The sequence below is a fragment of the Hypanus sabinus genome, chromosome 1 (genome assembly GCF_030144855.1).
Source record: "Hypanus sabinus isolate sHypSab1 chromosome 1, sHypSab1.hap1, whole genome shotgun sequence".
Taxonomy (NCBI): domain Eukaryota; kingdom Metazoa; phylum Chordata; class Chondrichthyes; order Myliobatiformes; family Dasyatidae; genus Hypanus; species Hypanus sabinus.
Genome location: NC_082706.1, coordinates 104120587 through 104140943, shown reverse-complemented (window position 1 = coordinate 104140943; position 20357 = coordinate 104120587). Strand labels below are relative to the sequence as shown.

The following is a 20357-nucleotide window of genomic DNA, read 5'->3' as shown; positions in this document are numbered from 1 at the left end:
CTTCCTGCAATTCCAATCAATTTTTTGTTGTTGACATTGAGCATGAAGTTGTTGTTACGACACCATTCAACCAGCTAATCTATCTCTCTCCTGAATTCCTCCTCGTCGCCATCTGAGATTTTACCAACATTAGCGGTGTCATCTGGGAATTTAGAAATGGTGTTTGATCCGTGTTTAGCTGTATAGTCATGAGTGTAGTGGGCTGAGCATACATTCTTTAGATGCACCTGTTGTGATTGTCAGTGAGATGTTATCACCAATCCATACTGACTGTTCTCCTGATGAGGAAGTCAAAGATCCAGTTGCGTTAGGAGGTACGGAAGCCTAGATTCCGATGGTTGTAGTTAATTCTGAGGGGGTGTTGGTATTGAATGCTGAGCTGTAGACAATTAACGGCAGCTTGATGTATGCTTTGCTATAGTCTAGATGCTCCAAAGCAGAGTGGAGAGTCAGTGAGATTGCATCTGCTGTAAGCTTATTGCAGCGGTAAAATGCAGCAGGTCCAGGTCCTTGCTCAGGCAGGAGTTAATTCCAGCCATAATCGACCCCTTGAAGCATGTCGTTACAGCAGCAACTCACGCTTCTCTTTTGGGCACTGGTATGATTGCTTCCCTTTTGAAGGGAACCTCAGAATGCAACTGTGAGAGGTTGAAGATGACTTTAAACACTCCAGCCAGTTGGTTGGTAAAGATTTTCAGTAATTGACCAGCAGGTTCACTGTTGGGGCCTTATACTTTGAGAGGTTTTTCTGACATTGGCCTCTGAGACAGAGATCACTGTGTCACCAGATACTGTGGGCATTCACACAGGTGCCTTGTTAATCTCCCTTTAAAATCACACTTAAGAGGCACTGAGCTTACCAGGGAGTGAAGCAACAGTGCCATTTATGCTGTTAGGTTTCACCTTATAAGAAACAATGACATGCAACCCTGCCACAGCTGTCGTGCATCCAATACTGCCTCAAATTTCACACAGAATTGCCTTTTCGCTCTTTCACTGGCCTTCTGTAGATCATACCTTGACTTCTTGTAGGATCCTGGATTGCTGGTCTTGAGTGCCACAAATCTAGCCCTCAGCAGGTTATGAACTTCCTGCTTCATCCAAGACTTCTGCTTTGGGAAAACTTGGTCTGTAGTTGACGGCATACACTCATCTTTGCAGGTCTTGAAGTCTGTGATGGCCCTGACATATTAATTCGGATCCAAAGATGAATCTCGGAATATAATCCAGTCCATTGTTTAACCACAGTCCTGGAAGCACTCTTCTTCTCTCCCTTGACCACACCTTTGTGGTGCTCACCACTGGTGCTGTGGTCTTCAGTCTCTGTCTGTTTTACCTGCAGTGGAAATACAGCCAGGTGATGGGACTTACCAAAGTGTGGTTGGCACAGTAAGCAGTTGTGTACCGGTGATTAAATGTGTTGGACCTCTGTTTCCACAGGTGCCACATTGATAGTAATTTGTCAGAGAAAACCTTAAGCTGGCCTGGTCATAGTCCCCTGCGATGATCAGGAAAGTGTCAGGGTGCACTGTCATGTTGATCATGGTGCTCAACTCAGAATTTCTGCCAATGCACTCACCCACACTAACCTCATAGGTGCTCTTGCATCTCATCATCACCTCCTCTCCCCCAGGAACAATGTTAGTGCAGTGTGCTCTTCCTCATCCTGATGGAATCTATCTCAAGAGACTGAGAGAGGCAAGACAGGAGATGGCTGGGAATGACGGAGATCTATGCATCCTCTTTAGCCGCAGAACAGTCAGTATTATTCCTTTGTTAAGAAGGGTAACAGGGACAAGCCAGGTACTTATATCAGGCATAGAGAAATTATTGGAGAAGATTCTGAAGGATAGGATATACTCACATTGGTTATAGAGTAAGTTTACTAGCATAAGTCAGCATTGCTTTTTGCAGGGGAGGTTACATCTCACAAATTTGATTTGAAGTGTTTTGAGCAAATGATAAAGATGACTCAGGCAGTGGACGTAGTTTACATGGACTTTAGTAAAGGATTTACAAAGGATTTGTCACGTGGGATCCATGATGAGTTGGTAAGTAGGGTACAAAATTGGTTTCATCGTAGAAGGCAGGATAGTGATTGAGGAGGTCTGTGACCAATAGTGTTCCAGAGGGATCAGCATTGAAGCCTGTTGCTTGTGATATACACTCTGTGGCCAGTTTATTAGGCGCAGGAATGGAACCCGGTGTGATCTTCTGCTACCCTAGCCACTTAAAGGTTTGATGTGTTGTAACCTGTGGTTATTTAAATTACTGTTGTCTTTCTGTCAGCTTGATCCAGTCTGTCCATTCTTTGACCTTTCTCATTAACAAGGCGTTTTCGCCCACAGAACTGCTGCTCACTGGATTTCTGTTTTGTTTTTCCACACCATTCCATATAAAGTCTAGAGTGTTGTGCCTGAAAATGCCAGGAGATCAGCAGTTTCTGAGATAATCAAACCACCCTGTCTGGCACCAACAATCACTGCATGCTCAAAGTCACTTAGATCACATTTCTTGCCCATTTTGATGTTTGATCTGACAACAACTTAGCCTCTTGACCATGTCTGCATGTTTTTATGCATTGAGTTGCTGCCACATGATTGGCTGATTAGATATTTGCGATAACAAGTGGTGTACATAATAAAGTGGTCACTGAGTGTATATGTAAATGATCTGGATTAAAATGCAGGTAGACTGATAAATTTCCAGGTTACTCAAAAAATATCATGGATTTGTGGATAGTGAGAAAGGTTGTCTCAGTATGCAGCAGGATAAAGATCAGAAGATTTTGGCGGAGAAATGAGTCCCTGAAAGTGGCAACAAAAGTAGTTAGAACAGTAAAGGAGACATACAGTATCCTTCTGTTGATTAGAGCTTTGAGTGTAAAGATTTGGAAGTCAATTTGTAGCTTCATAAAACTTTGGTTTGAAATATTGTGTATAATTAGTCACCCCACTGCAGTAAGGATGTGGAGGATTTGGAGCCTTTGTAGGTTGCCCCCAGATATCCTCAGGCGTGTTGGTTGTTAACACAAACATCACATTCCACTACGTTTTGATCTACTTGTAACAAATAAACTTGAATCTTTCACTGTGTGCTGCATCTGCGAGGCTGGGTCCGGCGGCAAAGTGCAAGTCCATAGCGGGGGTATTCCCTTCTGCTGCCTGCGTGGGATGACGAGTCTATCGGGACCCTGAGGACTTGTGGAAACTGTGTGGTGCTTTTATTTGAACTTATAGTCTTTTAACATCCTTGGACTATTTTTACTGTGCACATGATCTTTTTTTTATCAATTATGGTATTGTTTACACTGTTGTAACTATATGTTGTAACTATGTTTTGTGTGGGTCTTGTAGCTTCAGTTTTTGGTTTGTTGGGTGGTAGAGTTGGTCTCCTGACTTGGTGTGTCTGGGTAGTCTTGGTTTGTCTGGTGGATTTAGAGCTCCTTTCCGGGAAACATGCTAAGATGGTAGCGCGATATTAATACGCAGCAGCCTCTCTGGACTCTGGATTTGGGGATTACTAAACATTATGTGGATTTTCTGGTGTAGTCTGTTTTTGTTGTGTGCTTTGTTGATATCATTCTGGAGGAACGTTGTTTCATTTTTTAACTGCATTGCAGTTGTGGTTTCTAAATGACAATTAACTGAAATTCAATTCAATTCAATCTTGAATCTACCAGTCCCAGAACGCTATGCAAATATTTTCTCTTGGGACTACCTTCAGTAAGATCAAACAAGGTTCATGGCTCTCTATTCCTTCAATCCAAATCAAGCTTTAGTTACAGTGGGTACTTGAGACATAGAACTTACTGCACATGTCTGATGTGACTTGCCAAATCTAGCAATGTCAATTTTCACACTTCTCCACTTTTGATCTGTATGCATACTACCATAGCCTCTCATTTGATTTGTTACAACTGCGGTCCTTTGGTATTTCACAAAGCCAGGAGTTCAATAAAAATATATACAGTGCCTATAATAAGTATTCAACCCCATTGGAAGTTTTCATATTTTATTGTTTTACAACATCAAACCACGGTGGATTTAATTTGGCTTTCTTGACACTGATCAACAGAATAGACTCTTCCGTGTCAAAGTAAAAACAGATCTTTACAAAGTAATCTAAATTAATTACAAATAAAACTCAAAATAATTGGTTGCACAAGTATTCACCCTGCTTTACACCAGTATTTAGTAGCTGTACCTCGGGCAGCGATTATAGCCTTGAGTCTGTGTGGATCGGTCTCTATCAGCTTTGCACATCTGGAAGCTGCAATTTTTCCCCATTCTTCTTCACAAAACTGCTTAAGCTCTTTCAGATTGCATGTGGGGATCATGAGTGTTACATCCCTTTTCAAGCCTGGCCACAAATTCAGATTCAGTTTATTGTCATTTAGAAACCACAAATGCAATGCAGTTAAAAAAATGAGACAACGTTCCCCCAGAATGATATCACAAAAGCATATGACAAAACAGACTACACCAGAAAATCCACGTGACGTTTGGCAATCCCCAATCCAGAGCCCGGAGAGGCTGCTGCATATTAATATTGCGCTACCATCTAGCGTGTTCCCCGGAAAGGAGCTCCAAATCCACCAGACAAAAACTAAAGCTACAAGACCTGCACAAAACCACATAGTTCCAACATATAGTTACAACAGTGCAAACAACGGCATAACTGATTAAAAAAAAAACAGACTATGGGCACAGTAAAAATAGTCCAAAATGTTAAAGGACTGTAAATTCAAAAGAAATCACCACAGTTTCCACAAGTCCCCAGCTGTGGACTTGCAAGGCACCGTCCGACTCAGCCTTGCAGACGCAGCACACACCGAAAGTGACCTGAGTCTGTTGAACCTCCGAGCCGACAACCATCCCCTCCGGCACAGCTTCTCTGAGCACTGTCCTCTGCCGAGCATATTAAGACAGCCCCACCAACGGCCATCGCAACGCGACCCCGAGGACTGGGGGCCTGTTCCTCCCAGCAGAGTCCCAGACCTCACAGCAGCAGCAGCAATGAAGAAGGTCTTCCTGGAATTTCCCGATGTTTCTCCGTGCTTCCATGTCCGTTTTCAATCGATTATGATTGCGCACGGCACCCCACTTCACAAATAACAGACAATCAGTTCCGGAGTGGCCGCTGCAAGCTGCGTCGCGCCACCATCTCAATTCTCAATTAAATTGAGGTCTGGACTCTGACTTGGCCACTCCAGGACATTAACTTTGTTGTTTTTAAGCCATTCCTGTGTAGCTTTGGCTTTATGCTTGGGGTTATTGTCTCGTTGCAAAGCAAATCTTCTCCCAAGTCACAGTTCTCCTGCAGACTACATCAGATTTTCCTCCAGGATTTCCTTGCATTTTGCTGCATTCACTTTACCCTCTACCTTCACAAGCCTTCCAGGGCCTGCTGCAGTGAAGCATCCCCACAGCACGATGCAGCCACCACCATGTTTCATGGTAGGGATGGTGTGTTTTTGATGTTTTGCCGTGTTTGGCTAACACCAAACATAGTGTTTAGTCTGATGGCCAAAAAGTTCAATTTTGGTTTCATCAGATCAAAGATAATAGTTCTTCCAGCTGACTTCAGAGTCTCCCATATGCCTTTTGACAAACCCTAGCTGAGATTTCATGTGAGTTTTTTTTTCCAACAGTGGCTTTCTCTTTGTCACTCTCCCATAAAGCCTGTAACTTCCAGAGTTGTCATAGGTCTCTTGGTGGCCTCCCTCACTAGTCTCCTTGCATGGTCACTCAGTTTTTGTGGACGGCCTTATAGCAGCGCCATATTATTTCTGTTTCTTGATAATTAACTATGCTCCAAGGGATTTTCAGTGACTTGGAAATTTTCTTGTATCTGTCTCCTGACATGCTTTTCAGTAATCTTTTTGTGTAGTTGCTTGGAGTGTTCTTTTGTCTTCATGGTGTAGTTTTTGTCAGGATACTGACCCACCAGCAGCTGGACCTTCCAGATACAGGTGTGTTTTTACTACAATCAGTTGGAACACCTCAGCTGTGCACAGGTAATCTCCATTTAACTAATTATGTGACTTCTAAAACCAATTGGTTGCACCAGAGATGATTTGGCATGAAAGGGGGTGGGGGGGGGGGTTGAATACTAATACAATCAATTATTTTGTGTTTTATATTTGCAATTAATTTAGACCATAGAACCATGGAACATTACAGCACAGAAACAGGCCCTTCGGCCCTTCTTAGCTGTGCCGAACCATTTTTCTGCCTAGTCCCACTGACCTGCACCTGGCCCATATCCCTCCATACACCTCTCATCCATGTACCTGTCCAAGTTTTTCTTAAGAGTTAAAAGTGAGCCCGCAATATCCTTCCTGTAATTCGGTGACCAAAACTGCACACAATACTCCAAATTCAGCCTCACCAATACCTTATACAGCCTCACCATAACATTTCAACTCTTATACTCAGTACTTTGACTTATAAAGGCTAATGTACCAAAAGCTCTCTTTACGACCTTATCTACCTGTGATGCCACTTTTAAGGGATTATGTATCTGTATTCCCAGATTCTTCTGTTCTATTGCACCCCTCAGTACCCTACCATTTCCCTTGTATGTTCTACCTTGGTTTTTCCTTCCAAAGTGCAATACCTCACACTTGGCTGCATTAAACTCCATCTGCCATTAGTCAGCCCATTTTTCCAGCTGGTCCAAATCCCTCTGCAAGCTTTGAAAACTTTCCTCACTGTCCACTACACCTCCAATCTTTGTATCATCAGCAAATTTGCTGATCCAATTACCACATTATCATCCAGATCATTGATATAGATGATACAATGCAACAGTGCCACAGCACTGATCCCTGCAGCACACCACTAGTCACAGGCCTCCACTCAGAGAAGCAATCCTCCATTACCACTCTCTGGCTTCTCCCGTTGAGCCTATGTCTAATCCAGTTTATTACCTCTCCATGTATACCTAGCGACTGAATCTTCCTAACTAACCTTCCATGCAGGACCATGTCAAAGGCCTTACGGAAATCCATGTAGACAACATCCACTGCCTTCCCTTCATCCACTTTCCTGGTAACCTCCTCGAAAAATTCTATTGGATTGGTTAAACATGACCTACCATGCACAAAGCTATGTTGACTCTCCCTAATAAGTCCCTGTCTATCCAAATACTTGGAGATCCTATCTCTTAGTACTCCTTCCAATAATTTACCTACTATGGACATCAAACTTACCTGCCTATAATTTCCCGGAATACTTTTACAGCCTCTTTTAAACAACGGAACAACATGAGCTATCCTCCTATCCTCCAGTCACTTTGTAGAGATTTGTTTTCACTTTGACATAAAAGAGCCTTTTTCTGTTGATCAGTGTCAAAAAAGCCAAATTTAATCCACTGTAGTTCAATGTTGTAAAACATGAAAACTTCCAAGGGAGGGTGAATACTTTTTATCAGTATCTTTGAATATAATTATAACAATTATTGACAGATTATAATTTGATCTCAGCTTGAGGACTGTGTCTATTTAGGGGCATTGCATTTTAACATGGATGTCAAGTGCAGAGTAAATTTACCAGATTGATTCCAGGAGCAAGTGGGTGTGGAGGAGTGGCGGGATTTAGCAGAGAAGTAGGGGAGTCTAAAACGAGAGGGCATAGGTTTCATAAGAAGAAGAAAAGTTTCAAAGGGAGCATGAGTGGCATTCTCACACGGAGGGTGTTGGATATGTGAAATGAGCTGCCAGAGAAGCTGGTGGAGGAGGATACGATTACAGTGTTTAAAATGCATTTTGTCCAGGTTCATGGAAAGGTTTGGATGGAGTTAGACCAAATGTAGGCAACTAGCTCAGGAAGGCACGCTACTCAACATGGATGAGTTGGTCTGAAGGGCTTGTTTCCATGCCAAGTAATCTATGATTTTGTCAGCTGAATGCATTGCTCCTGGTGAGAGCAGTAACATTTGGGATGTTTAAGTATTAAATTAGTACAGTGTTTGCAGGTGCACATTTATTGGGGTCTTTTGTGCTATTTAACAATGTTATGAATTAATTTTATGTAACATGCAAAAGGACTGCATACACGTGAAGTTAAATTGGATCTATCTTTTGTGGTTGATAGTTTATTTTGAAGTTGAATTGACTTTGGCAGCAGTACAGACTAATTGCTATTACAGATGTTCATTGTAATCAGAGTGGTGCAAGGAAACCGAAATCCTTCAAGAAAATTACAAATCTTTTGTCTCCTCAACAACTCTCTCATGCCAAAATCCACAAGAGAGCTCAAAATATAATTGCTTCTGACTATTTCACCTTGTCCAGTTGTACTGAAACAATCATTGGGGCAGTGTTTGCAATGGAATTCTACAGTTTGACGTTCTCCATTTAGGGCATTGGGAAAGATGATTTCAAAAGTGACCATTGCATATGTGCTCCACCTGGTCATTCCAGAATGATGCAGGTATGGACTGCCTTGGATCATGGTACTTGCACAATCCGTACTTGACAAAATCACTTTTTATCACTCTGATTTATTTCTGAACCTGATACTACAGTTTCTTGTGGTTCTTCAAGGGCATTATGTTAACATTTGATCCCTTTTCACTGTTTTCGGGGAGCTCAGAGATGAAGAACTGGTGTTATGTTTAACTTAATGCGGTGTTGATGAGATGAATTATGATGCAGTGACAGTGATTTGTGAGGATGCAAAGCAGTTTAACCACAAGCCAGCTACTTGACCAAAGCAGAGATTTCTCTTCTCCACATTCCAGTTTGAACATGAGAAAGAATTTTGAGTCTGCTAGAGTACTGCTGCAGTGAAATTACATCATTTATAATATGCTGGCTGAGCTTAACAGATCCTTTGTATAATCATAACAATTAAATTCATCATAAACCAATCAGTTACATCAACATAAGGACTTTATTATTACTGATACTGTGTTAAATTAACTTCATACTCATAACAATAAATCACATCAGAGACATGCTATAAAGTATGAATGTATACAAGTGGCAGTAGCTCAGAGGAGAATAAATGTTTTCAAATGGGTTGTATTTGAGTCAGCGAGATGTTGCTTTTCTGCTCTTTCCCTCATCTGGATGACCTGGTGAAAACCATTTAGTTGAAGTGGTCATGCCTTTTATATCCTTAGTATTGCTTTTTCTGAGGAAATGCATTAGGGGATCATAGTATTGGAAACTAATTCATCAGATTCTTCAGGTCAGGCTAACAATCCATTTTTCCTGGGGCAATATTTTATAACAATTTTCTGGGCTTTTTTTAAAGAAACAAGACAGGTGCATTGCTAATGGGCTTTCCTCAATTTCATTGGAGGACTTTTAATCAGCTTCTAAAAACCGTGTGTTACCTGTGTCAAATTTCAATGAGTGGGTCACTTTGCTAAATTCAGAGCAGAGAGAAAATTCCAGATTGAATTGGTGAGCTGTCCAGCTCTGGGAGCACCGCTGCAGGGAAGAGATCAGTGTACCTAGACATTGGCTATGGGTAAACATTGAAGCTTTTTTGAGGTGTTGGTGTGCATAGAAGTGCCAAGGAAAATAGATGTATGCGGACAAACCTTCATTTTACTGAATTCAGGACTAAAACTGAGGTTTCATGGAAGGTGCTAAAAGTAATTCTTTAAAAAGTGTCAGAACAGGCTACATGTTCAATGAGAAGGAGAAACAATGCCTGGATTCAGTGGATTAATCCTGAATATAACACATGTCTCCAGAATTTTGACACTCAAATGTCAAATGTTGACATAGGGTAACTTGGCACTATCTAGTCAAATCCCATAGGTTCTGTCTCTCCCAAAGCCTTCCAACATTTGATTGCTCGTGAGGCAGCTTTGAGATTTTCGGTCATTCCTGTAACCAGAAATCCATTCTAAATGCTCTTGGATCTAGGAAGGAAATTCAGGACATGAGACTGGAGATGCTGGAATCTAAAGAAAGAAGCAGACTTCTAAAGGAACTCGGCATTGTGCAGATGTATTGCAATATAATGCTAATTTATACTGAGTGAACTGAATAGTGCAGAGGATTCCATACCTGTGTGTTTTTTACCTTAGCTGGTATTTACTGCATCATCAAGCCCATACTTTGTTCTATCCTTTACTTAGAATTGTCAGGAAAGACTGGAACCTTATTTTCTCAAGAATAGAGGAGTCTGAGGATGAGCTAATGGAGATCTTTAAAATTCAGAAGTCATGTAATAGTAATCCAGAGGATCATTCCACATTCGACGGTGATTGCAACTGTGATTGAAGTCACCGGAAAGATGTTGAAGTGGGTGATACAGAATTCTTTATTCAGCACAAGTATCTATCATTGGAGACATTCTCAGTAGAGACCCCCTAACCCAACATTACATCATATTTTATAAGCTAAAGATCAAAGGTAACAGCAGGACAGTTCTATAGTTACAATGCATTCATACTGCTTCCTTTGATTTAAAACACCTCGATCTTCACACCAGCACTCAAAACACCCTAAATTAAATGTTAATCACTGCTAGCTCTGAGCTGCGTTCATGCATATGCAGACATCGCAGGTCAATGTGGGTGGGGGGGGGGGGTTTCCTGGTTTGCAATTGACCCCTGATCTGTGGCTCCAAGAGCATCTTTGTTTTGAGCTGCATTTAAAATTCAATTGGCAATCCCCATTCAGATCTGAAGGCTGGTTGATGTTGAAATTAATATTTGCTGTATTCCATAACTCTAAAATATGCCCTAAGAGCCATATATACAAGGTAAACAGCACTGAGCTTAAGAGAAATCTCTTTACTCGGAAAGTGGGCAGAACACCTTGGAGATTAGTTGAGGTGAATAGCAGAAATGTGTCTAATGGAGAACTGGATCAGTAAATGAGGAAAAAAAGTAAGGTGGTGCTGATCGGATGGTATGAAGTGAGTAGCATGTGAAGCAAAGAGCTCTTTTAAATGAATGCCCACTTCATGTGCTGTGAGTCCATGTAATTCTGCTTGACGTTATTGCCTCTTTCAGTCATCAGACACACTCCATTTCCCAGTGTAAGACCTGGTGCTACTGAAGCTTTTGACTATGGGAACAGCAGCCAAGTCTGATCCTCACCTTGGAGGGATGAAGGCAGGTTAACATCTGGGAGTGATGACTAATTGATTTTGACACATGTTACTCTACCCTTCTTTCTGTCAACTGATTCTGCCTGTACTGAGTGTTTCCAATATTCTCAGATTTGTCTTTCTGTTCCTTGGATTGTCTGAGGTATGATTCTAACAGCAGCCACTTTGGGTTCATATCTCTGATATATTTACTAAACTCCATTATGAAGCTTCCACTGTTAGTGCACTGAGATCATTGAACCTGGCCCTGGACCAGAAATTGAACCTTGCGTGCAGAAACTCAAGGGGATAGATCTTGACACAAACCATATGGGAGCTGGTAATCCTCCTACTTAGAAAGGATGGCATGGTTTGTTTCTTTAAGTTTCTGTACAAGGCTGCACTCAGGCTGAGGGTAAAATCTCTGCCTAATATTTACATAAATCTGGGAAACATTCAGCAAGGATTTGAGTGCAGTGATAGGGCTGTCATTTAGCATTAGCACATTTATTTAAAGACTGCTAGACAGGACCGATCTAATCTCAGCACTGCACATGTTGTTGGACCCATGAGCTCCAGTGTACAGGCCTTATACATTACCACCTGTTCATAATTTCTCTCAGTGATTGTGTGTGTGTTTCCATTTGCTTAGTAATGTAAGTTTATGGTACATGTGGAAGCAGTCCAATCCATTGGGTCTGTAGTTTGTTTCTCTCCCTTAAAATATTTATCAAATTTTCTTTTGTTTTACGTAGCTTCATTAATATTCAAATCAGGATGGGGTGTTTCTTAAACCTATACCATGCTGCTGTTTCCATGATAGAGTTCAACCGATGTTACCATGATTTTAAGCTGTATCATTTTTTTCATTTAACGACAGTGTGTTAATCAAAAATTAATGTTACAGGTGACTTGGAGTCATAGTGAAATACAACATGGAAACAGATCCTTCCATCCAACTTGTCCATGACAACCATCTAAACATCCCATTTTCCCCATATCCTTTCCTCTGAGTGATTTTTTAAACTGTTGCCACTGTACCTGCGTCAACCTCTTTATCTGGCTACTTGTTCTATAGGAATACGCAAAAATGCTGGATGAACTCAGCAGGTCAAGCGGCATCTACGGAAAAGAGTAAATAGTTGATGTTTCTGGCCAAGACACTTCTTCAGGACATGCTTGTTCTCGATATTTTAATTTTATTTTAGTTTTCTGAAGTTATATTCAAAGTAATCCATTAAAATTGAATGTAAAATGTTTAAAAATGCTGGAAGTGAGAGATGGAAACAAAATTCACAGTGTGTCTGCTAATGGTTAGAAAAGAAAATATTTCATTTTGTTGTATCATCTGACTCTTCTCTCTGATTTAGAAGACAACCAACTTTAGACCTAGAATTTCAGCTGTCTCCAACATTGCTGCCAGACACATGAAGTTGTATGAGGGTAACAGTGAACTATAGAAAGGATAGAGTGCAGATACTGGAACAAACACATCGAGCAGCTTTACGTCCAGAAAGACAAATACAGATTTCAAAGGATTCCAAAACTGTTTATTTCCTTTTGGCTAGCAGTTAAGCTCATCATTTCTGGTAACCCTGGGGGGGGGGGGGTGGAATTTAATTCTTTGTTCAACTTACCCACATCGAAACAGGAAAAGCTACAATTATGATTGACATAGACAGGATAGACGGAATCTTTTTCTCAGGGAAGTGCAATCAAGAACTAGCTGTCACAGGTTTAAGATGAGAGGGGAGAATTTAAAAGGGATATGACAGGTACATTTTTCCACATAGAAGTTGGTGGTTGTCTGGAATGAGCTTTCAGAGGAGGTAGTAGAGGCAGATGCAATTAAAACGTTTAAGACATTTGGACAGATACTTAGCTAGGATAGCAAAGAGAGATACAGATCTAATGTGGGCAAGCAGTATTAACGTTGATGGGCATCTTGGTTGGCATGGACTAGTTTGGCCAAAGGGTCTGTTACCATGCTGTATAGCTCTATGAACTTGGAGATCCTCAAAACCTGATCATAAAAGGAAGGCGTATTAAACCTGAAAAGAGGGTTATAATGAGATGTTTAGAGAGGAATTTGTGAGCTTACAGTGTTCTCAACTGAAGGCATAGCCATCCATGGTGGACCAATTAAATTCAGGGATGTTCTCAAGGCCAGAATTGGAGGCATGTCTGCGTCTTTGGAGGGATTCACAGTAGAGATGGGGAAGGGCAAGACAAGAAGGTTATTTGGAAATGTTAGCTTTAGAGTATGGTTAACTATGGGAAAAATAAATAGGCTAAAAATGGCTTGTAATAACACAGCAACTTGTATTCACAAAGCTCTTTTAATGCAATTATATCTCTCTTGTGGCTTCACAGGAGCATTATCAAACATAATTCCAAAATTATGGTGAGACAATTAAATTCTATTTGACTCGTTAAATACTTTAATTGATGACTAAAACTTTAACTGATGACTAAACCATGCTGTACATCTGTTTTCAATAAAAGGCATAGGTCTTAATAAAATTATAGCATGGCCTTGTATTCTCCAATTTTATTTTGAACTTTGTGTTTCATTTATAATGGTTAATAATCACAGTAAAATGAAATTAATAAGTAATTGTAACATCCAGGAGAATTTCTGCATTTGGGGTCTGTGACGTACTTAAGTTTCTGGCTTCACATAGACTTTTCTATTCCTCGCAGTTCATCCAATCCAGGCTGATGTTTGATGCACAGCTTACTGGAGTGCTCACCATTTGAATGCATTCTGCTTCCTTTTAATGCATGCCCGACTAACCATAAATGATCTTGGTCCTGATTTTCATTATTTGTGCTTGAGTCATCACAATCTTAGGAGAGGTGAATCTAAAATGGCCAGCCACCTAAGATATGAATGACTAAGATATCTAATAGATAAAAGGTGGCCCAATTCAGAAATTGTTTCTTTCTTAAGAAGTTGGCTAAAATGAAGGATGGAAATCTTTTCATTTTTCAACCAACATTTGGTACAAGCCACATGATAAAACTTTAGGACAATTAACCAATGCTTAATCAAGAGGTTGGGTTTTAAGAAACATCTTAAAGGTTGGAGAGGTAGAGTGGTAGAAACAAGATTTCCAGAGATTGGTGCCATATGTTGTTACTGCAGATTAGTTCTTTAATTTCACCATATATGGATTTTCCATCAAAAGCCTGAATTCTTTGAAGTACTAGGCTTCTTACCTGATGCTTATTAATGAGTATATAAACAAAGGATTTGTAGCTACTACACAAAATGCAGGGCCAATTGAAGCAGCATCTTTCCAAAGTAGTCATTTATTTTTGAGTGATTTGACGCTAGTTACTCTGACTCATGTATGGTATTGTAAGTCTTGAGCTGGAGAGTATTATGCATGCAAAATAACTCTGTGCTGTTTGTTACCTAGGCTGCGCTTTCCTTAAGTAAATTCCTGCTATTTATAACGATTAGTGAATTGTGGTAACCTATTAATTTTATAAAACAAGGTTTATAATATTGAAAAACAAGGTTGGAATTGCTATTACTTTCAGTTCATTCTGTACTCTAGAATTGTATGATAATCAGTCATTATTTTAGAAAATGATCCAGGTGGTATGTGCATAATACTTAGCTGTTTTTATATTTTCATCTTAACGTTTATTGCGCAGTAACTTACTAATAAGCAACAGAGTTTATAATTCAAGGAGCAAACACGAGGAAATCTGCAGATGCTGGAAATTCAAACAACACACACAATGCTGGTGGAACACAGCAGGCCAGGCAGCATCAATAAGGAGAAACACTGTCGACGTTTCGGGCCGAGACCCTTCGTCAGGACCTTCGTCTCGGCCCAAAACATCGACAGTGCTTCTCCTTATAGATGCTGCCTGGCCTGCTGTGTTCCACCAGCATTTTGTGTGTGTTGTTAGAATGTATAATTGTTGGCTCAGCCTTGTGTGTCTGTTTTATGTATTGTCTTCATTTCCTAGTTTCTTGACACCTTGCTGTTTATCTTGGTTTATAAATTGCATGCTCTTGTGGGTGTTTATATTGGTTGAAATTTATAATGGTGAATCATTACAGCAATAGTTCTTTAGTTGCACCACATCTCAATGTTCTATCGCAAGTTTTTGCCCACTACAGTCTGGACACACCAAACCTTATTGCCAAAGAGAATTACAAGAAAATCTCAAAAAATGCAATTATATATTTGATGGCTGTTTATTATTTCTGAACTTTGGTGGATATAGCTTTGTCTCAGCGTTGTCATTGTCCCTTATAGTTTAGTGGTATTCCAGCCCCAGCACTACACTAGGTTGGTGTGTGGGGTTTTCTCCAACTCCTTGTCGACAGTGAGGATGCCCTTGCCTCATTCTGGGATCAGCCTGGTGGTTAGGTCTTTTTGAATTATCCTTCGTGCAGAAGGAAAAGACAGTGCTGCATGCTCAGATGTAATTCCCAGCATCATTCCAAACATCAGAGATTCCTGGTTGCTTGAGTCCTGTTTTCCTCCCATGAGAGAAACATTGTAATTGTACCCATTGTTGGTGTCTTGAAACTGTTAGGTTTTGAGAAGGTGTTTAAATTTAAGGTCAAAGCAAATTATAGCTGAGCAGTTCATATTTAGCAGACCACAGGTCAGTTTGCAAGTAGACATAGCTGCTTATAAAGGGATAATATTTTCCTGGTCACCTGTTTAACATTAGAGGAACTACATGGTAATCAATGCAGTGGTTTACCCAGGGCAAATAGCTGACTCATAACTAACACTAAGCATTTCACGTTGTGGTCCTCACTTCAGATCTGCTGCTTGAGCCTGTTACCTTAGCAATTCCCAGTGTGAAAAAAATAATCCTAGTAAAAGACGTACAAGGTTGTTCTTCTCAGAGTCAAAAGTTTAAAGGTGCTAATCTATGCAATTGTACACTGCTTAATCACATGTCAATATAGCATTCTGCTGGAGTCAGCTGTTCAGTGGTAATAATGACCCTTTTGGAAATTAGCTGCCTATAATGTTAGAAATCTGGGAGTGTTTTACTTGTCAAATAATTTCTGAAACTCTTCTCACTTCTAATGCCAGTTTGGAGGTCAGCATTCCTGGTTGCATTCTAGCATCTGTGATTTTTATCTCTAGGTTCCCAAGAACTGACATCTGTAGCCAAATTAAAATGCAGGCTGCATCAAAGCTGTTCCTTAAGGGACTGGAACTCCCCCGGCATCTGATTAGGACTGTTTCGGTTTGCATGGGAATGGAGACCAGTAAAGAAAGAGCTTCTGTTCTCCTTCAGCACAAACGTAACTTTCTTTATCAGCTGGGGAAAGGAGAAAATGAGCAATCTCCTTTACAGCTTCTAGCCTCATTTGAAAGCTTTTATCGCTGAGACTAGTTATGGGAACCAAGTTGTGAAAGGTGCCTACACCTACTGTCAAATGAAAATTAAAGGGCATCTTCCTCTGCTATTTGGGCCCACCCTAGTTTTCAGTTTCTTTGAAACCATCATCTTCTTTGACTTAAAGACACAGCTGGACACGACACACTGATTGATTGCAACAAAGGTTTGACTCCTGCAAAGGATTTGGTCATTATAACCTCAGTGCCAATGCTACCTGGTGATTACCATTCTCACTCCAGGGAGACGCACTTAACAAGCTATTCAGGCGTGTGTCGAGGTAAGGGGATCAAGGGTCAGAGGTGGACGGAGTTCAGCTGTGGGACAACAGCTGGTGTTTATGTCCCTGCATGGCCCATTACTTGAGCTTTGCTTCCATGGGACTGTCTGTAACACAGATCTGGTCAGGAATTTGTATTATAATGTTGACTGCAATGAAGCATATTCAGAAATTGATCTCTAGAAATGGCTGCAACACCAATCGGGAAATGATAAAGTTCCTACTAAGCTGTGTATAATTTTGTTGTTAACATGAGTTGGAATAGAACACACAGTTTTTATTTTGCAGAGGAAAGGAATCAATAAAGCAAAGCATAATAAGATTGGAGTTACAGACCTATGATTTGAAAAATCTTACAATGCTTACTTGAACATTTTTAAAAGGGAACCCGTTGCATCTTTGCTAATCTGATTAGGACTGAAGAGAGGCATGGTTTTGCTTTCATTCAAACTCGTATTAAAATAGCATTAAATACACATAGATTTTCATATGCTTTCAACAGTAATTGCAATGATTTAAAGTGACTATAATTCAATCAAATAAATATGCCAAAATTTCAGTTTTTATATGAAAAAAAGTGCAGTTCCAATTTAAATATGCTAACAAGGGAGAAGTGGGTGTGTTTCTGTCTTTTGTGTCTCTGGTGTGGACATATTAGAAAGGTCAGAAAAGTAATGAAGGAACATCAGCTTTACAGTGAAGCAACAAAATTAGATCAGGGATAGGTGATTACAATTCCCAAAACCTGTCTTTAGAGCCCACCAAACATTGATTCATGCACTTCTTAGTTATACATGAAGATTATATAAACTAGGTTTATCTGCAGATACCTTTTCAACCTGGAACATAATGAGGTGCCATTTGCCAGGCATTAGTGTCTGTAGGACTGTAACATGGATCTGGTAAACTGCAATGAGTCATCATCATAGCTTGTCACACCAGACAGCCAGCCACTCTAGTGTTGTTTGGTTGATGTTGAGCAGGTCAGTGTCAGCTGAATCAGGTGAGAGTGGGCAGTTGTGCAGAACGTGTTCAATGTTCTGCACCCTTTCGTCACACTCACAGGATCCACTGGTCTTTAAACCCCACTTCACCATATTGTCTCCCATCCTACGAACTCCTGCTCTCACTCTGTTGAGAGTGCACCACTTCTGTCTGTCAAGCAGTGCCCCGTCGGACAACGTTTCTGTGGGGTCTTGCACTGTATTGTTTGGTGGGGTTCTGGCTTCTGTTTGTTGCCAGAGATCAATCCTGTATGTTCGGAGGGATGTTCTGTGTGGTATTTCCTCCACTGTGGCAAAGCTTTTCCTCGATTTTAGGCGATTGGAAACTGGCACATGATGATGTAGTGGGTGCCATGGATACGAGTTCTGTTTACCTTTTTCAATTTTTGTTTTAGTGTGTTTTTGGATCTCTGGGGGACCAATGCCTGCAAGTCTGTAAATGATGTTAGTGGGTGTGGGGCGCAGTGTGCCCGTGATTATTCGGCAGGCTTCGTTAAGCAACGGGTCTATTTTCTGCAATGAGTGAGTGGTATCAAGGCACTTATGTTTTACAGCAAATGTCTTAGAGGAATTGGGGGTGAGCTTGCTAAATTTACTTATGACATTAGTTTGTAAGCTTGCAGTTGATATGAAAATTGGTGGTGCATAGTGGACAGTAAAGAGGTTATCTAAACCTTCAACAGGATCTAGCTCAACTGGGAAAGTGGGCCAAGGGATAGCAAATAGAATTTAACTTGGATGAATATGAATTAGTAAAGATCTGGAGTGTGTTGTAAAACAGACCCAGGGGTAGGTTAAAATGGTAACATAATAACAAGGTGAAGAAGATGAATAAGACCATAAGGTATAGAAGCAAAATTAATCTGTTTGGCTTATTGAGTCTGCTCTGCCATTTCATCATGGCTGATCCATTTTCCTTTCAGCCCCAATCTCCTGTCTTCCTGTATCTCTTCATGTCCTGACCAATCAAGAATCCTTAACAACCTCTGCCTTACAAATACACAAAGACTTGTCCTTCACTGCTGCCTGTAGCAAAGAATTCCACAGATTCACCACTCTCTGGCTAAAGAAATTCCTCCTCGTCTCCATTATAAAAGGATGCCCCTTTATTCTGAGGCTCTGTCCTCTGGATCGAGACCTTTCACCATTCGATAGGTTTCAATGAGGTCACCCCTCATTCTTCTGAATTCCAGTGATTTGCTCTCAGGCTGCTTTTTGATATCCCAAGGACACGGCATGGAAGACCGTGCTGGATTTCGTGGCTCTGGAGACAGGCTGGTTCAAAGCCAGTGCCCCTGACTGAGGCGTCACGGGAGAACACAGAACATCGGGAACTGTGTGTCCAGAGACCTGAGCCTTTCCGGGGCCTATTCTCTGGGAGCAGAGCTCGGAAAAAGTGAAGCAACAGACTCATAATATCATATATCAGCGAGTTGTTTGCATATTGCCCCTCTTGCTCTGAAATGGGACACCTTTTTTCCCCTTATGAGTGAGTGAGGGCGAGAGAGCGAGCGAGCGAGCCTGTGGTATGTCAAATTACCAGTGAACGAGTACTCTGGGGTAATGCAAGTCTGTGTCTTTATTGATGCTTTGCTGCATGCATGAGTGCTCGGTGCTGGGTGCTGATGCTTTCTTGCTGGTGGGGAAGGAGGGATTGTTGCCTTGCTTATGCGTGAGAGTGGGAATGGGGAGCTGGGGGGGGCTTTGGAGTTCTAATGCTTAACTGTCATTCATTCTTTGGGGGCACTCCTCTTTTCATGGATGTTTGCAAAGACAAAGAATTTCAGGATGCATATTGTATACATTTCTCTGACATTAAATGTACCTATTGAATAGAGGCCTAGGACCATTCTACACTCTTCAAATGGAATGCTTTCCTTCATTCCCAGGGCTCTGAGTCCAAGGAGTGGAAAGTCTTGTTACAACTGTACAAGATTTTGGTGAGTCTGCATTTGGAGTGTTGTGTGTAGCTGAAATCTTTAAGCTGGAAAAGATTCATGAGAGTGTTGCTGGGACTGAATCACTTGAGTTCCAACAAGAATCTGGATGGACTTGGTTTTTTTTTTAACCTAGAGCATAGTATAGGAGTGACCTTATAGAAGCTTGTAAAGTTATGAGGGACACAGATGAGGTGAATTGTCATAGTTTTTCATAACACTTAGCCTTGTTTCTGCTTAAGGTATGAAACTGAGCAGCAGAAGTAGGTGATAGGCTGTTCAGCCCCTTTAGCTCTGTTAGCTTGATCCTTTACCTCAGTACTATTTTCCGGCACTAAATCCAAAGATTTTGAGTCTTATAATATGGTGTATAAGCATTATCAGTCCACAGCGATCCATGTCCTCGCCATGCCCAGGAATCAATCTGTACTCTTTATTATGTAAATTCCCTTGAAGTGGGGACACCCGCCTTGTACATATTATTCCAGATGTGATCTCACCAGGGTTCTCTATAATTGCAGAATGACGTCTGTGCTTTTGCTCGCAAACCCTCTTGCAATAAAGATCAACACACCATTTGCCTTCTAATTGTTTCCTGTACCTGTATAATAACTTAAATGTTTCATGTACAAGGAGACCTAGGTCTCTCTGAATACTTTTAAGTTTCCCACTATTTAAAAAAAAA

At 40.8% G+C, this 20357-nt stretch overlaps 1 protein-coding gene across 4 annotated transcripts in view; it reads left to right on the top strand.

Moving 5' to 3' along the window:
- emc2 (ER membrane protein complex subunit 2) overlaps nucleotides 1-20357 on the top strand; it is a 123263-nt gene that overhangs the window by 94066 nt on the left and 8840 nt on the right. The window contains exon 11 of one of the 4 annotated variants that reach the window (XM_059973336.1): nucleotides 19625-19675. The exons of 1 other annotated variant lie outside the window; for it this stretch is intronic. In XM_059973336.1, coding sequence (XP_059829319.1) covers nucleotides 19625-19675 — 51 coding nt within the window. 2 more of the 4 variants (XM_059973359.1, XM_059973351.1) reach the window with 2 other exon arrangements.